Genomic DNA, 15,409 nt, shown 5'->3' with positions numbered 1-15,409 from the left:
AATTGAGTATTAAAAATTAAAAAAATCTTATCTAAAAGCAGCAAAAAAAAATCTGCAAACTCACAATTCAGCTGTAGAAACAATCTGTCGGCTGTCAATTTCAAAATCCGACTGAAGGCTGAAGCTGTATAGTAGTGAATACGTTCTATAATTCTATTCAACTTGAAAATAAAATTCTTGACTACGAACGGTGTAAGAAATAGCGATTGGGAAACTGTATTCGAAATGATTTAAACTCGTTTCATAAAGACGATACTTTTTTTTTGTAAACATATGAAGAACTGTGTATATTGCAATATTTGCAATTGCATATTGCATCTGTCTGGTTTTTATGCAAAGTAACAAAAGAGACGAAAATTAATGAACAAGAGAGCAGTGAAGAAATTATGGTATGCAAAGTAATATTTGGCAGGGAAAGTCACTGGTAGTAAATGGCTAGGGGTGGCACCATGATTGCGTGATTTTCGGGGATTCGGGGAACCAATTTTTTTTGGGGGGTGACGCATACATTTTCGGGGAAATACCCAAAAATTCGGAGATAGTGCAAGCTCTGCTTGATTTCTAATCAGGGAAATCAAAATACTAAACCACACGAGAAGGAAAAGCTCCGACTTTGCGGTTGACGCAATAAAGAATTGCCACAAAATTAATTTAAAGTCGACCGAACGCCACCACCCCTGCCGGCGGCGGCACGCCTGCGGCGTTACGACACTTCAGTGGCGCTCGACCGGGCGTCACGTCGGTGGCGTTCGGTCAATCCGCCGGCGCGACGCCGGGGTCTAATTGTGTATGTCCTAGCTGTCTTACATTTGAGTTGTTAAAGAAATGACATAATCTCTTTATTTTAAATTCTTGTGTATAGGAAACATATGTCTGAATTAAAATCGGACACAGGTCAAAAGCCCTTTAATACACTTACCATAGAAAAACTGAACGAGCTGTCAAGAGTAGAAAAATCTCCTTGTCTTATTAGAAATGCATGCGGCTCTGACCTGTTTTTTACTATAAACATGCTATATTAATTATAGCATTTATATTAATTATATATATGTGTTATTAACTAATTGCAATCATAGATTAAATATTTAAAATTTAATTAGTTCATTATTTTAAACTTAATTATTTAATTATCATTAATTAAATTAACTATTTAACTAGACTTACAAATGTAACATTATATTCCAGTAAATGCTGCTAATTATAGGCTTTATACACATTAAATTAATTAACTTTATATTAAATATAAAGGGTAAAAATAAACAAGGTTTAATTAGTATTTTCCCAAATCTTTATGTATACTATTCCCCTTTTAGACAAATTTTTCTTTTTTTACCTCTAGAAATCAAAGATTTTCCTCAGAGATTTCACTTTCCAGGACCTTTATGCCAAAGCCACAGAACAAAGTTTTCTTGAGTTTTATAGAAGAAACCGATTCGATCCATTCATTATTATCATTATGCTATCTTCGATGTGCCACTAATACGTAACGGGCATTGTTATGACCCAGCAAATATCTTGAATAAACTCGAATGTTTTTCTTACGGCACAGGACGGACCGTTTGGTTTTGGAATGGTCTAGCTATTTAGAACTGTTTTAGATTTTTGAACTTATAGATTTTTCTGTAGCGCCAAGTTTTTCTTGTGTGTTTTTAGAAGAGCTCAAATATTTACTTCAAACCATCCTAATTATTATACTATCTTCCATATATGCGTACACTCAGCAAGTAAGGTTATATTGCAATAAATGACTGAACGAATGTAGCTAATTCTGCTTCCACTTGGCCATTCGCCAAACGTGGCATTACTGCGCCACTGCCTGCTTTCGCCATTACCCAAGAGTGAAAAGGAGAATCAAGTTTTGGTCGCGTCTGTGGTCCAACTAAAGTACCATGGATATTAAAATTAAAGCACGCCTTGTTCCCTTTTCCCATCTTAAGTCTATTTATGTCTGATAGCCACTATATTTTAAGATTTTGCTTTTGGTTGTTTCAAAGTTATGAAGTATTAAGGGAAAGAATTACACTCTTGTCAGTATTGCCATGCTGAAACCTGAACGTTGAAAGTTAATTTCGCCCATAAGAATTCAATCATTAAGGATTTGTTAATTCCCAAAACAACTCTACCTTCAAACGGAAGTTGTACGAGACTTTATAAGCTGTTTGGTGTAATATGGCTGAAATTTGCTGATTTCACCCACCTTTCCTTGTTTTTAGTTTGGCAATCACTATTATCGAAAACTGAATAGTTACATATGCAAAAATTAAATTTCCGAAGTTACTAATTTTTTAGTTAAGGTTGGTTGTGTATTCCATTCAACCAGATCAAAAAATCAAATTGCATTTTCATTGCATTTGGTAATTTAACCTTTAGACCCAAAAATATTCCTGGAATTACCTTGAACGCCTCCATATCTGCCTTCAAAATTACTGACATCAATTTTGCTCTGATTTGAGAGCCTTGAGCATCTTCTCCGAGTTCTAGTAGGTTAGAAGTATGCTCTTCAATCATATCATCAGTCATGGGCGGCATTTCCTGAAAAAAATTCTTATAGTTAAAATGTGTGCAATACGATAGTTAGAAGGAAGTTTCCTTTTTTCTCTGGTTTATAAGCTAACACAGTCATGATTCATTCCCCGAACGAGTAACACCTTAGGCGCTCCGTGCCTGCGGTAGTTTTGGCTGAGGAGTGAAATAGCTTGTGAGATTAATGTTTTGAATTGATGAAAGAAAATTTTTTGGTGTGTGATTATTGCTTTGAATTGAAGAATTGCATGGAGTAAAAGAGGATTGGATTTGAGTCATTATAAACAGAGCCTTTGATTACCGACGTTGGAAAAGGTGTTTGCCCTGCCAAACGGCTAAAAGCACTGCACACTAGCAACAACGTGGATAAACAATCGTTACCGGCTGAGGTAAGACTATTTGTCCATTTTTTTAATTTATGCTTATTCATGGGGCGAAATAAAAGAAACCGTAAAGAAGTCTCTTTCAAAGAGGATCAAAATGATTATTCGTCATCTTCACCTAAGGAGGGAGAAACTTTGTCAATTTCGACGCTGGCTGGGAGCTTTTCTGAAATTCTAACTATAGTGAAAGACAATGGAAAAAAGCTTGACGGTATCACGGACCAGTTCAAATCTCTGGAAACCCGGGTCAAATCGCTTGAGGAAGCGCTATATGGCCAATCGCAGCAATTTTCGACGATCCAGACCCATGTGGCGGCTAATGAGAATGAAATAATAAATGTAAAATCAGAGATTAGTGTTGTTACAGCTGAGTCAGTGTTTCTCCGTGAAGAAAATAATCAGTTGAAAAATGGGTTAATGCATTGCGAGTAGAGAATGAATGAGAAAAATATAGTGGTTTGGAATGTACCTTGCGATGATAAAGAGCAAGCTAAAGCGATTTTCAAAACTATTTGTGAAGAAGGACTAGGTTTAAACTAGACCCAATAATTTGCTTTTAAAGAATTAAAAAAAGAGCGTATATTTTTTAATGTTACTTTTCGGTATAAAGAAGAAAAAATAACGATTCTGAAACAGAGTAAAAAACTTAAAGGAAAGACTGTTTGCGGTCATAAAGATATTTATCTTAGTGATGATGCTCCGACGGCAGTGAGAGACATTAGAAAACGGCTGATTGAAAAAAGATCAAAGCTTGCTGATTGTGGTATTCAAGCATGGGTAACAAAATCGGTTCCACCTCTCCTTTGTTTTGATCGGCCAAATGGCCTGCGTGTTTCTTTCTCCGTGAATGACGTGATTCCTGAATTGTCAGTGCCGATAAATCCTCGAGGTGGGCCTATGCAATGCTAGGCGGGTTGTCATATTTATATTTATATTAATTATTTTAGTTTAATATGGTTTTTAGTTATTATTTTGTTGTGCTTTTACTTCTTTTTTTTTTGTGATAGCATATTGGTATGAAGTAATGTTGTCTCGTGTTTTTTTTATCTTCTTTTTTTAAAAAATTTTTTGTGGATTGAATAATTTAAAAAAAAAAAAAAAATTAGAAAAATTATTAATTGTTTATTTTGCATATCGCTATGAGGATCGTACCGGGTTGTGAGTGGAGTTATTATGGATTGGTCTTGGCTTTAAGTGATACTAGGCCTGGAAACAGTAGTAGTGTTTTTTGGTTTTTATGAAGATATTTATGTTTCTAAATTAAAAGTTGCGCAGATTAGTCGTACTGAGGGAAAACGACTTGGAATGGAGATTACTTTTTTTTTGTTTTGTTTTTTTAATTGTTATTTTTTATTATGGTTTGCTGGTCATTTGGGGCATGGTGTGGTTTCTCTTAACGTGGGGTTAATATTTGATAATGGATAGAGATAATCGTGAAATTCCATCATCAAGGTTAAAAGAATTTGAGCGGAATTCTCTTTCATTTCAGTCAATTTTTCAAACTATTGTAGCTGGTGATGATGAAGATACTTCTAGTAATTTTGATATCCCAAAAAATCAATATATATTTATGAATGAGCTGGTAAGAAAAAATGTAAATACAAGTAGGATGTCGTTTTGGAATTGCCGGGGTTGGAGGACTGCGCAGGATGTGATTGAAACTTTTTTGTCGGATTCAGATACAGATATATTAGGCCTATGTGAAACTTTTTTAGATGATTTTTCAATTGAAAATATACATGTAAAAGATTACCAATTTTTTCACATCGGTCGGAAAAGACAAAAACAAGGGGGTCTAGGTGTTTTGATTAAAAATTGCATACCAGCACGTATAAGGATTGATTTTTTGCCAATGAATATTGAAATGATTTTTGAATCTTGTGTAGTTGAATGCTCTTTTCCAAATAATCGGAAGCTTTTAATTGCAGTTATTTACCGTACTCCGTCATCCAGCCAGATAGAATTTAAAAATCATTTTGAAAGTATGTTGGATAAATTAGCTAGTCTTAATACTCCTTATTTAGTTATGGGTGATTTTAATATTGATTTAATGAAACTCCTATCTTCAGATCAGAATAGAATAGATAGAAATATTTTGCAGTTCTTGGAGGGCCCACTATCTTATGGACTAAACCCCGTATGTTTTGTGCCCTCTAGAATAGCTGATACATCATTTTCACTTATTGATAATATTTTTTCACCTTATAGTGCTGTTAATACATTTATTATTCCTGATGATTCATCTGACCACTGTATAATTATGTCTGATTTTCTTATAAATTTTCCGCATAATAAAAAAAATCAAACCAAGCGTAGAGATTTTTCACATAAAAATGTGTTAAGGTTAAAAGAAGGGCTTGGTGATGTTGATTGGAGTCCTGTAATTGATGAGAAGGATCCGAACCAATCATTAGATAAATTTTATTATATTATGAATTAAAAGCTTGATCTTTTTTGCCCATATAAGAGCCCGAGAGGAAAGAAACTTACCCCAAAAAAACTATGGATAAATGAATCACTTTTGAGATCTATTAATGAGAAAAATCGTTTATATAAAATTAGAATAAAATATCCCACGGAAATAAATTTAACGCGTTTTAAAAATTATAAGAATATGCTGGTAAGGATCCTTAGAGTAAGTGAAAGACTTTATTATGAAAATTCTTTTCGAAATTCAGATTCCTCTAGAAAAACTTGGAGTTTGATTAAAGATAAAATTGGAAGAAATAAAAAGTTGTTACACCCTGAAGTGTTATTTGATATTAATGGTAAAGAATTTAGAGGACCACAAGCTGTTGCTAAGAAGTTTAGTGAATATTTTGCTAGTATTGGATCATCTGTTGTTTCAGGAGAAATTGACCTTTCTTCCCCAAGGTCGCATAAAAAATATCTACCGCCCACTGAAGATACGAGCATATTTATGGCCCCGGTTACTTTTGCAGAATTTCAAAAGGTCATTAAGAATTTAAAAAATGGTAATTCATTGGGATATGATGAACTTTCAACTAATTTGTTAAAAAATATTGCAGGTGAAATATTTGAACCATTGCTTCATATTTTAAATTTATGTATTTTCTCAGGTACATTTCCTAAAAGATGGACAATTGCACGTGTAATACCATTGCATAAAAAAGGAGATAAATCTGATACAAATAATTATCGTCCTATTGCAATTTTATCACCATTGTCTAAAGTATTGGAAAAAATTTTAAAAGGAAGGATTACTAATTATCTAGATAAAATAAATTTTTTTACCAAACATCAGTTTGGATTTAGGGCAGGCCATTCGACGGAACAAGCAGTTGCAGCTCTTGTATTAGAAATAAATGACTGCTTAGATAGTAATTATCATGTATCTACTGTTTTTTATGATGTTAAAAAAGCATTTGACACTTTAAACCATGAAATTCTTTTTGATAAAATGGAAAATTCCGGTATAAGAGGGAAAGGACTAGATATAATAAGATCATACCTTTATGGACGTAAAATCGTGGTAGATGTTGATGGACATTTGTCTAGTTTAAATGATCTTGAAGATATTGGTGTCCCACAAGGATCGGTATTAGGTCCGCTTTTATTTTTTATTTATATTAATGATATCCCACGATGTTTGCAGGGAAATAATTGTATTTCAATTTTATTTTCATATTTCACAGCTGTTTCTGTTAAAGCGAAGGATTCATATAAAATTATTAAAAATCTTTTTAACACTGTTAGTTCAGTTAATCGATGGTTTGTTTCTAATTATTTAGTACCGAATTTTAAGAAGACTGAATTTATGGTTTTTGGTCATTCAAAACGTGCTACTAAAAAAATTTCATGTCAGGAGCTTCAAGTTGGTGAGCATAAAATACGTAGAGTTCAATCATATCGTTATTTAGGAGTTTTTATTGATCCCCTTTTGTCATTTCAAACTCATATTGATCATTTAAGGGTGAAACTTTCGCAAAATATTGGGTCTATGTATCGTTTGCAACATGTTTTTCCATTTTCAATTTTAAAAATAATTTATCATTCTTTGATTGCTCCTTATTTAAATTATTGCACAATTATTTATTTAAATACTTTTTGGACGCATATAAAACCCCTACAGATCCTTCAAAATAAAGCAGCGAGAATACTTGGAAATTTTTTACATCGTCCATCAACACTTAGAGATGCATCGGAAACTGAAACATTATTTCTTTTCTTGAATTTATTAGATCTGAAACATATAAGAGAACTTAATATATCAATATGGCATTTTAAAATACAAGATCCTAGTAGTTATTTTTATGAAAAATCTCTGTTGATTCTGCCCCCTCCTTTGGCTCTTAGGTGTTCTGGAACATATCGAATTCCCTTTGTTAATTGTGAAAGATCTAGATTTTCAATTAGATACCAAATACCATTTATTTCAAATAAATATAGGCTGACAGATAGAATTCAAATTGAGTCATTTCGGCAAATATCAGTTCTAAGGAAGAAAATATTAAAATTATGTATTGACCTGTGATGGTGGAATAGAAATTTTTTTATTATTATTATTTTTTTTTTGTTTATATTTGTTACCCATGTTGGGATAGCCTTCCATGCCCCACTTGTCCAGCGTTTGTTTTCTTTATGTTTGTTATGTTTTTTTCTTTAACCAGGTTTTTTTTCTTTCTCTCTTTTGTTATGATGAGGAAATGTTTTTTTTGTTTTGTTTGTTTGTTTGTTTGTTTTTTTTTTTTTTTTTTTTTTTATTATTATTATTATTATTAATACCCAATTTTACGAGCTTTGCTCTCTGTTGGGGGTATATGTTTTTTTGTTATGTTGATTTATTCAAATAAAATCTTCTTCTTCTTAAAAAAAAAAACAAAAAAAAACACAAAAAACAGAAGTTTCATCACACAGCTATTAGCACTGGCAATAATGGCGATTCATTTATATGAAATCTTCTTAACAAAACTGATACAAAATACAAGTGTAACATATATAACTCATAAGTTTTTAACCAAAGCTTCTCTGATGCTCTCTCCTCTGCATAAAAACTAACCTACCCGCAAAAACTATTGATATTTGCAGACATTTGTTTTTCCTGTAGTGGGCGACGCGACAAGGATGAGCAGTCAACTATTGATACGCAGTATTTTGAGAGATCTGATTGAGGAGTCCATGGTTTTGTAACATGGAAGCAGCGCCAAAAAGAGCCGAAAACCTAGTATTCCTTATCACCTGACTGTTCCATAACACCTTCCCCTCATTTATTTTTAATTATTTTAAATAAAAATTTTTAATTTTTATTTTTAATCATTTATATTTTATTTTTAATTATTTATTTTTAATTTAGACTCTAGTAAAATAAAGACTTTGGTAAGTACTACCTTTTACTATCATGCATTTTTCAGATCAAAGCTTCTGTGATTCTTCCCTTTTTGTGTAAAACGAACTTACCGTTAAAATTTTTTTGACAGTCACAATACAGACTTTGTTCTGTAGTCAGTGATACGACAACTCTCGAGTCAGCTTTAAGTAGTTAACTATCGTTACACAGTATTTTGCGAGGTCTTCTTGAAGGGGGTATAATATCCTACGAAAGTGGCACCAAAAAACGGAGACCTGGTATTCATCACCTCCTGACTACTCCATAAGGAGGAATTATTTAAGGAGGAGGAGAGGGCAAGATTGTGTCTTACTTTTGCCAGACGTGTGGAAGCACGGAGGCACGGAAAAAAGGGGTAATAAGATTTGCGAATTGGAGGAGATGGGGTGATTGTGTACTGTATAATACACAAGTGATGTTTTGGAGAGTATTGTCAATTTAAAATAGTTTAGAAATAAAAAAAAAAATTAACAAGAAATGGCTGAAAAGTGTTTTGAGGGAGATGGGTTGCATGGTGGGTTGAATTGCACGAGGGTTTAGTTACATGCGGATTCAGTTACACGAGGATTAGTTAAATGCGGTTGAGTTGCATAGTCTCGTTGGAAAAAATTGGAGTTCATAATTAAACAGTTCTATTAAGAGCTATTGCTATGGAAATGGCTCATTTTTGAATCGAAACTATGCTTTTCTGATTGAAGATACACATTTGAATCAGAAAATGTGAAAATGTACACAATTGAAACGGAGAAGTGTGTTTTGACGATATTTTCTATAATTTCGTCTGAAAAATAGGAGTTCACGCTTAAAAAGTTCTATTAAGAACTATTTTTATGGAAATGGTTCATTTTTGAACCAAAACTACGCTTTTCTGACTGAAAATATACATTACAATCAGAGAATTGTGTATTGATAATATGTTCTATAGTCTCGCTGGAAAAAATTGGAGTTCATACTTAAACAGTTCTATTAAGAGCTATTGCTATGGAAATGGTTCATTTTTGAATCGAAACTATGCTTTTCTGACTGAAGATACACATTTGAATCAGAAAAAGTGAAAATGTACACAAGTGAAACAGAGAAGTGTGTTTTGACTGTATTTTCTATAATTTCGTCTGAAAAATAGGAGTTCACACTTAAAAAGTTCTATTAAGAGCTATTTTTATGGAAATGGTTCATTTTTGAATCAAAACTACACTTTTCTGACTGAAGATAAACATTTGAATCAGAAAAAGTGAAAATGTACACAACTTAAACAGAGAAGTGTGTTTTGACTATATTTTCTATATTTTCGTCTTAAAAATAGGAGCTCACGCTTAAAAAGTTATATTAAAATCTATTTTTATTGAAATTATTAATTTTGAACAAAAACCATGCTTTTCCGACTAAATCTACATATATGAATCAGACAATGTGACATTGTACACATATGAAACAGAGAAGTGTGTTTTGACCCTATTTTCTATAATTTCATCTTAAAAATTGAAACTCACGCTTAAAAAAGTTCTATTAAGAGCAATTTGTATTGAAATTATTAATTTTGAACCAAAACCATGCTTTTCCGACTAAATCTACATATATGAATCAGAAAATGTGAAACTGTACACATCTGAAACAGAGAAGTGTGTTTTGACCGTATTTTCTATAATTTAGTATAAAAAATAGGAGTTCACACTTAAAAAAGTTCTATTAAGAGCTATTTTTATGGAAATGGTTAATTTTTTAACCAAAATTACGCTTTTCCGACTGAAGATACACATTTGAATCAGAAAAAGTGGAAATGTACACAACTGAAACAGAGAAGTGTGTTTTGACTGTATTTTCTATAATTTCGTCTGAAAAATAGGAGTTCACACTTAAAAAGTTATATTAAGAGCTATTTTTATGAAAATGGTTCATTTTTGAACCGAAACTACGCTTTTCTGACTGAAGACACACATTTGAATCAGAAAAAGTGAAAATGTACACAATTGAAACAGAGAAGTGTCTTTTGACCGTATTTTCTATAATTTTTTCTGAAAAATAGGAGTTCACGCTTAAAAAAGTTCTATTAAGAGCTATTTTTCACGGAAATGGTTCATTTTTGAACAAAAACTACGCTTTTCTGACTGAAAATATACATTACAATCAGAGAATTGGGTTGCATGGAGGGTTGAATTGCACGGGGGTTTAGTTACATGCGGATTCAGTTACACGAGGATTAGTTAAATGCGGTTGAGTTGCATAGTCTCGTTGGAAAAAATTGGAGTTCATAATTAAACAGTTCTATTAAGAGCTATTGCTATGGAAATGGCTCATTTTTGAATCGAAACTATGCTTTTCTGATTGAAGATACACATTTGAATCAGAAAATGTGAAAATGTACACAATTGAAACGGAGAAGTGTGTTTTGACGATATTTTCTATAATTTCGTCTGAAAAATAGGAGTTCACGCTTAAAAAGTTCTATTAAGAACTATTTTTATGGAAATGGTTCATTTTTGAACCAAAACTACGCTTTTCTGACTGAAAATATACATTACAATCAGAGAATTGTGTATTGATAATATGTTCTATAGTCTCGCTGGAAAAAATTGGAGTTCATACTTAAACAGTTCTATTAAGAGCTATTGCTATGGAAATGGTTCATTTTTGAATCGAAACTACGCTTTTCTGACTGAAGATACACCTTTGAATCAGAAAATGTAGAAATGTACACAGCTGAAACAGAGAAGTGTGTTTTGACTGTATTTTCTATAATTTCGTCTGAAAAATAGGAATTCACACTTAAAAAGTTATATCAAGAGCTATTTTTATGGAAATGGTTCATTTTTGAACCAAAAATATGCTTTTCTGACTGAAGATACATATTTGAATCAGAAAAAGTGAAAATGTACACAACTGAAACAGAGAAGTGTGTTTTGACTGTATTTTCTATAATTTCGTGTGAAAAATAGGAGTTCACACTTAAAAAAGTTCTATTAAGAGCTATTGCTATGGAAATGGTTCATTTTTGAATCGAAACTATGCTTTTCTGACTGAAGATACACATTTGAATCAGAAAAAGTGAAAATGTACACAACTGAAACAGAGAAGTGTGTTTTGACTGTATTTTCTATAATTTCGTCTGAAAAATAGGAGTTCACACTTAAAAAGTTCTATTAAAAGCTATTTTTATGGAAATGGTTAATTTTTGAACCAAAACTATGCTTTTCTGACTGAAGATACACATTTGAATCAGAAAAAGTGAAAATGTACACAACTGAAACAGAGAAATGTGTTTTGACCGTATTTTCTATAATTTCGTCTGAAAAATAGGAGTTCACACTTAAAAAGTTCTATTAAGAGCTATTTTTATGGAAATGGTTAATTTTTTAACCAAAACTACGCTTTTCCGACTGAAGATACACATTTGAATCAGAAAAAGTAGAAATATAAACAGCTGAAACAGAGAAGTGTGTTTTGACTGTATTTTCTATAATTTCGTCTGAAAAATAGGAATTCACACTTAAAAAGTTCTATCAAGAGCTATTTTTATGGAAATGGTTCATTTTTGAACCACAACTACGCTTTTCTGACTGAATATACACATTTGAATCAGAAAATGTAAAAATGTAAACAGTTGAAACAGAGAAGTGTGTTTTGACTGTATTTTCTATAATTTCGTCTGAAAAATAGGAATTCACACTTAAAAAGTTCTATCAAGAGCTATTTTTATGGAAATGGTTCATTTTTGAACCACAACTACGCTTTTCTGACTGAAGATACACATTTGAATCAGAAAAAGTGAAAATGTACACAACTGAAACAGAGAAGTGTGTTTTGACTGTATTTTCTATAATTTCGTCTGAAAAATAGGAGTTCACACTTAAAAAGTTCTATGAAGAGCTATTTTTATGGAAATGGTTCATTTTTGAACCAAAACTACGCTTTTCTGACTGAAAATATACATTACAATCAGATGAATGTGTTTTGATAGTATTTTCTATATTCTCATTGGACAAAATTGAAGTTCATACTTAAACAGTTCTATTAAGAGCTATTGCTATGGAAATGGCTCATTTTTGAATCGGAACTACGCTTTTCTGACTGAAGATACACATTTGAATCAGAAAAAGTGAAAATGTACACATCTGAAACAGAGAAGTGTGTTTTGACCGTATTTTCTGTAATTTAATCTGAAAAATAGGAGTTCACACTTAAAAAAGTTCTATTAAGAGCTATTTTTATGAAAATGGTTCATTTTTGAACCAAAACTACGCTTTTCTGACTGAAGATATACATTATAATCAGAGAAATTTGTTTTGATAGTATTTTCTATAGTCTCGTTGGAAAAAATTGGAGTTCATACTTAAACAGTTCTATTAAGACCTTTGTTAGTCATATGTTTATCCGAACTTTCTAGGGCGGGGGTAAGTATTTAGTTTAAATATTTCTAGGAGGAATTGAGTTTTGTGGCTGGTGTGGAAAAATGGTACTTGTTAAATATTCGGGTAAACATACGACTAAGAAACGCTTCACTATAAATAAGGCTATTGTGTTTTTTCTGAACTTTCTAAGTCAGGAGGTAACTATTTAGTTTAAATAATTCTAGGAGGAATTGAGTTTTATGAATGGTATGGAAAAATGGTACTTGTTAAATATTCGGGTAAACATACGACTAAGAAACGCTTCACTCTAAATAAAACTATCGTGTTTTTCCGAACTTTCTAGGACGGGGGGGGTAACTATTTAGTTTAAATAATTCTAGGAGGAATTGAGTTTTATGGATGGTATGGAAAAATGGTACTTGTTAAATATTCGGATAAACATACGACTAAGAAACGCTTCACTATAAATAAAGCTATCGTGTTTTTTCCGAACTTTATAGGGTGGGCGTAACTATTTAGTTTAAATAATTCTAGGAGGAATTGAGCTTTGTGGCTGGTATGGAAAAATGGTGCTTGTTAAATATTCGGGTAAACATACGACTAAGAAACGCTTCACTATAAATAAGGCTATTGTGTTTTTTCTGAACTTTCTAGGGTGGGGGGTAAGTATTTAGTTTAAATAATTCTAGGAGGAATTGATTTTTGTGGGTGGTACGGAAAAATGGTACGTGTTAAATGTTCGGATAAACATTCGACTGTAAATAAGGCCACTGTGTCTTTCTGAGTTTCTGTGAGAGGCGGGGGGTAAGTATTTAGTTTAAATAATTCTAGGAGGAATTGAGTTTTGTGGCTGATGCGGAATAAATGGTACGTAAGGGGTAAATTAAGTTTTGAGGGGGTAAAAATGGTAGTTATTTAGTACCCGGTAAACAGATGATTTGAAATGCTTCATTAGAAATAGTTTATTGCTAATGATATCTCCTCGACAGATATTTTTTTTATTGTATTTTATAGCTACTAGCCAAACGTTGCTCTGTGTTTGTCACACCAACTAGTAAATATTTATCGGGGTTTTATTTTTTCTTTTCAATTATTTTCAGTGTAAGCCAATATAATTACCTCATTATTTTATTCCAACTTAACTTGTAGGAATAGGAATTCTAGAATAAGGATTCATTCCCTCGACTAAATTAGTTTATTCATGTAAAATGACGAACAAAAGACTATTAATTCTCCGTTCTTTCTTGAAGTCACCTCTTGGAGACACAATGCAGAAATTTCATTAAAGAAACTATGAAAAAATTGTAAGCAAGTAACAAATTCTTTCTTGAAGTAACCTCTTGGATACACAATACAGAAATTTCATTAAAGAAATTATGAAAAAATTGTAAGTAAGTAGCAAATTCTTTTTTGAATTCACCTGCTGGATGAACAAAAAGACATTTCGTTCAAGAAATTATGACAAAATTCTAAGTAAGTAACAAACTCTTTACTGTTTTCACCTGCTGGATAAACAAACAGACATTTCGTTCAAAAAATTATGACAAAATTCTAACTAAGTAGGTCCTTCGTTCCTCCATTTCAGAGGGGCAGGAGAGGGAAGGGCAGACCTAGTTTTTTAGATTTTCGTGTGTGTGTTTGACTCCTGGGGTTTATTATTTGAGAAGTTAACTTTAGTATTTTGTGGTTTTACGTGCCTGAAATCATGAATTAGAATAGTTAATTAGCTGTTTGGGTTTTCAGACCTAGTTTTTTAGATTTTCGTGGGTGTTAGGTTCCTGGGATTTATTATTTGAGAAGTTAACTTTAGTATTTCGTATTTGACGTGTCTGAAATCATGAATTAGAATATTTAATTGGCTGTTTGGGGATTTTCAGACCTAGGTTATTTAGGTTTTCGTGTGTGTTTGACTCCCGAGGTTTATTATTTGAGAAGTTAACTTTATTATTTTGTGGTTTTACGTGCCAGAAATCATGAATTAGAATATTTAATTAGCTGTTTGAGTTTTCAGACATAGTTTTTTAGATGTTCATGGGTGTTAGGTTCCAGGAGGATTTTATGACCCCCCCCCCCCAATGAATTCAGATGGTTTTAGGACTCATCCCCCTAGCCATAACTCCATTCAACTTTGAGCAAAGATATAAAAGTTTGATCAAGTATTTTTCTACTTAACAACTACATTAATAACTTCCAAGATGATAGGACTGTATGACACAGAATTTATAAGTTACCGAGAGTTCAATGACTCCTCCCCGCAATGACTTCCAAGGGTTTTATGACTCCTCCTCGCAATGAATTCAGATGGTTTTAGGACTCATTGCCCTAGCCATAACTCCATTCAACCTTGAGCGAAGATATAAAAGTTTGATGAAGCATTTTTCTACTTAACAACTACATTAATAACTTCCAAGATGATAGGACTGTATGACACAGAATTTATCATTTTGAAAAAATCATCTTGTGGTGTTATATTTGAATATGCATTTTTATTATTGTCTATGGAACTCGAAGAATTTGAATGTTATAATTGGATAGGGAACTATAATATGTTTGAGCATGATAAAAGATTGTGGAGTAGTACATTACGTCGTATAAATAGACTGGGATTCGACCATAGTGATTACACCACTTAATAACGCTGGTCAGGAACTGAGAAATGTTCAGGAGGAAGTCAGTGAAATTTGCAGCTTTTTCGGGGTTGAAGCGCTCTACGTAAAGGGCAATGTACCTACAGATAAAGTTTTAATTCGAAAGTGTGACCCTAGGATTCCACTTTTCAATCTAGAAGAGTTTAAGTGTCCTAAATTTGA

At 32.3% G+C, this 15,409-nt stretch overlaps 1 protein-coding gene across 5 annotated transcripts in view; it reads right to left on the bottom strand.

The window, feature by feature from the left end:
• The window catches only part of Rab3GAP1 (RAB3 GTPase activating protein subunit 1), a 350,147-nt gene that overhangs the window by 37,704 nt on the left and 297,034 nt on the right, over positions 1-15,409 (bottom strand). For all 5 annotated transcript variants that reach the window (XM_089098391.1, XM_089098393.1, XM_089098390.1 and 2 more), the window contains exon 4: positions 2,395-2,532. In XM_089098391.1, the coding sequence (XP_088954517.1) occupies positions 2,395-2,532 (138 nt within the window). The remainder of the gene's footprint in view (positions 1-2,394; positions 2,533-15,409) is intronic.

Source organism: Artemia sp. Qi Xiang Cuo, chromosome 12, assembly GCF_049724085.1.
Source record: "Artemia sp. Qi Xiang Cuo chromosome 12, ASM4972408v1, whole genome shotgun sequence".
NCBI lineage: Eukaryota > Metazoa > Arthropoda > Branchiopoda > Anostraca > Artemiidae > Artemia > Artemia sp. Qi Xiang Cuo.
Note: the sequence above shows the minus strand (reverse complement) of the source record. Positions and strands in the feature narration are given on the sequence as shown.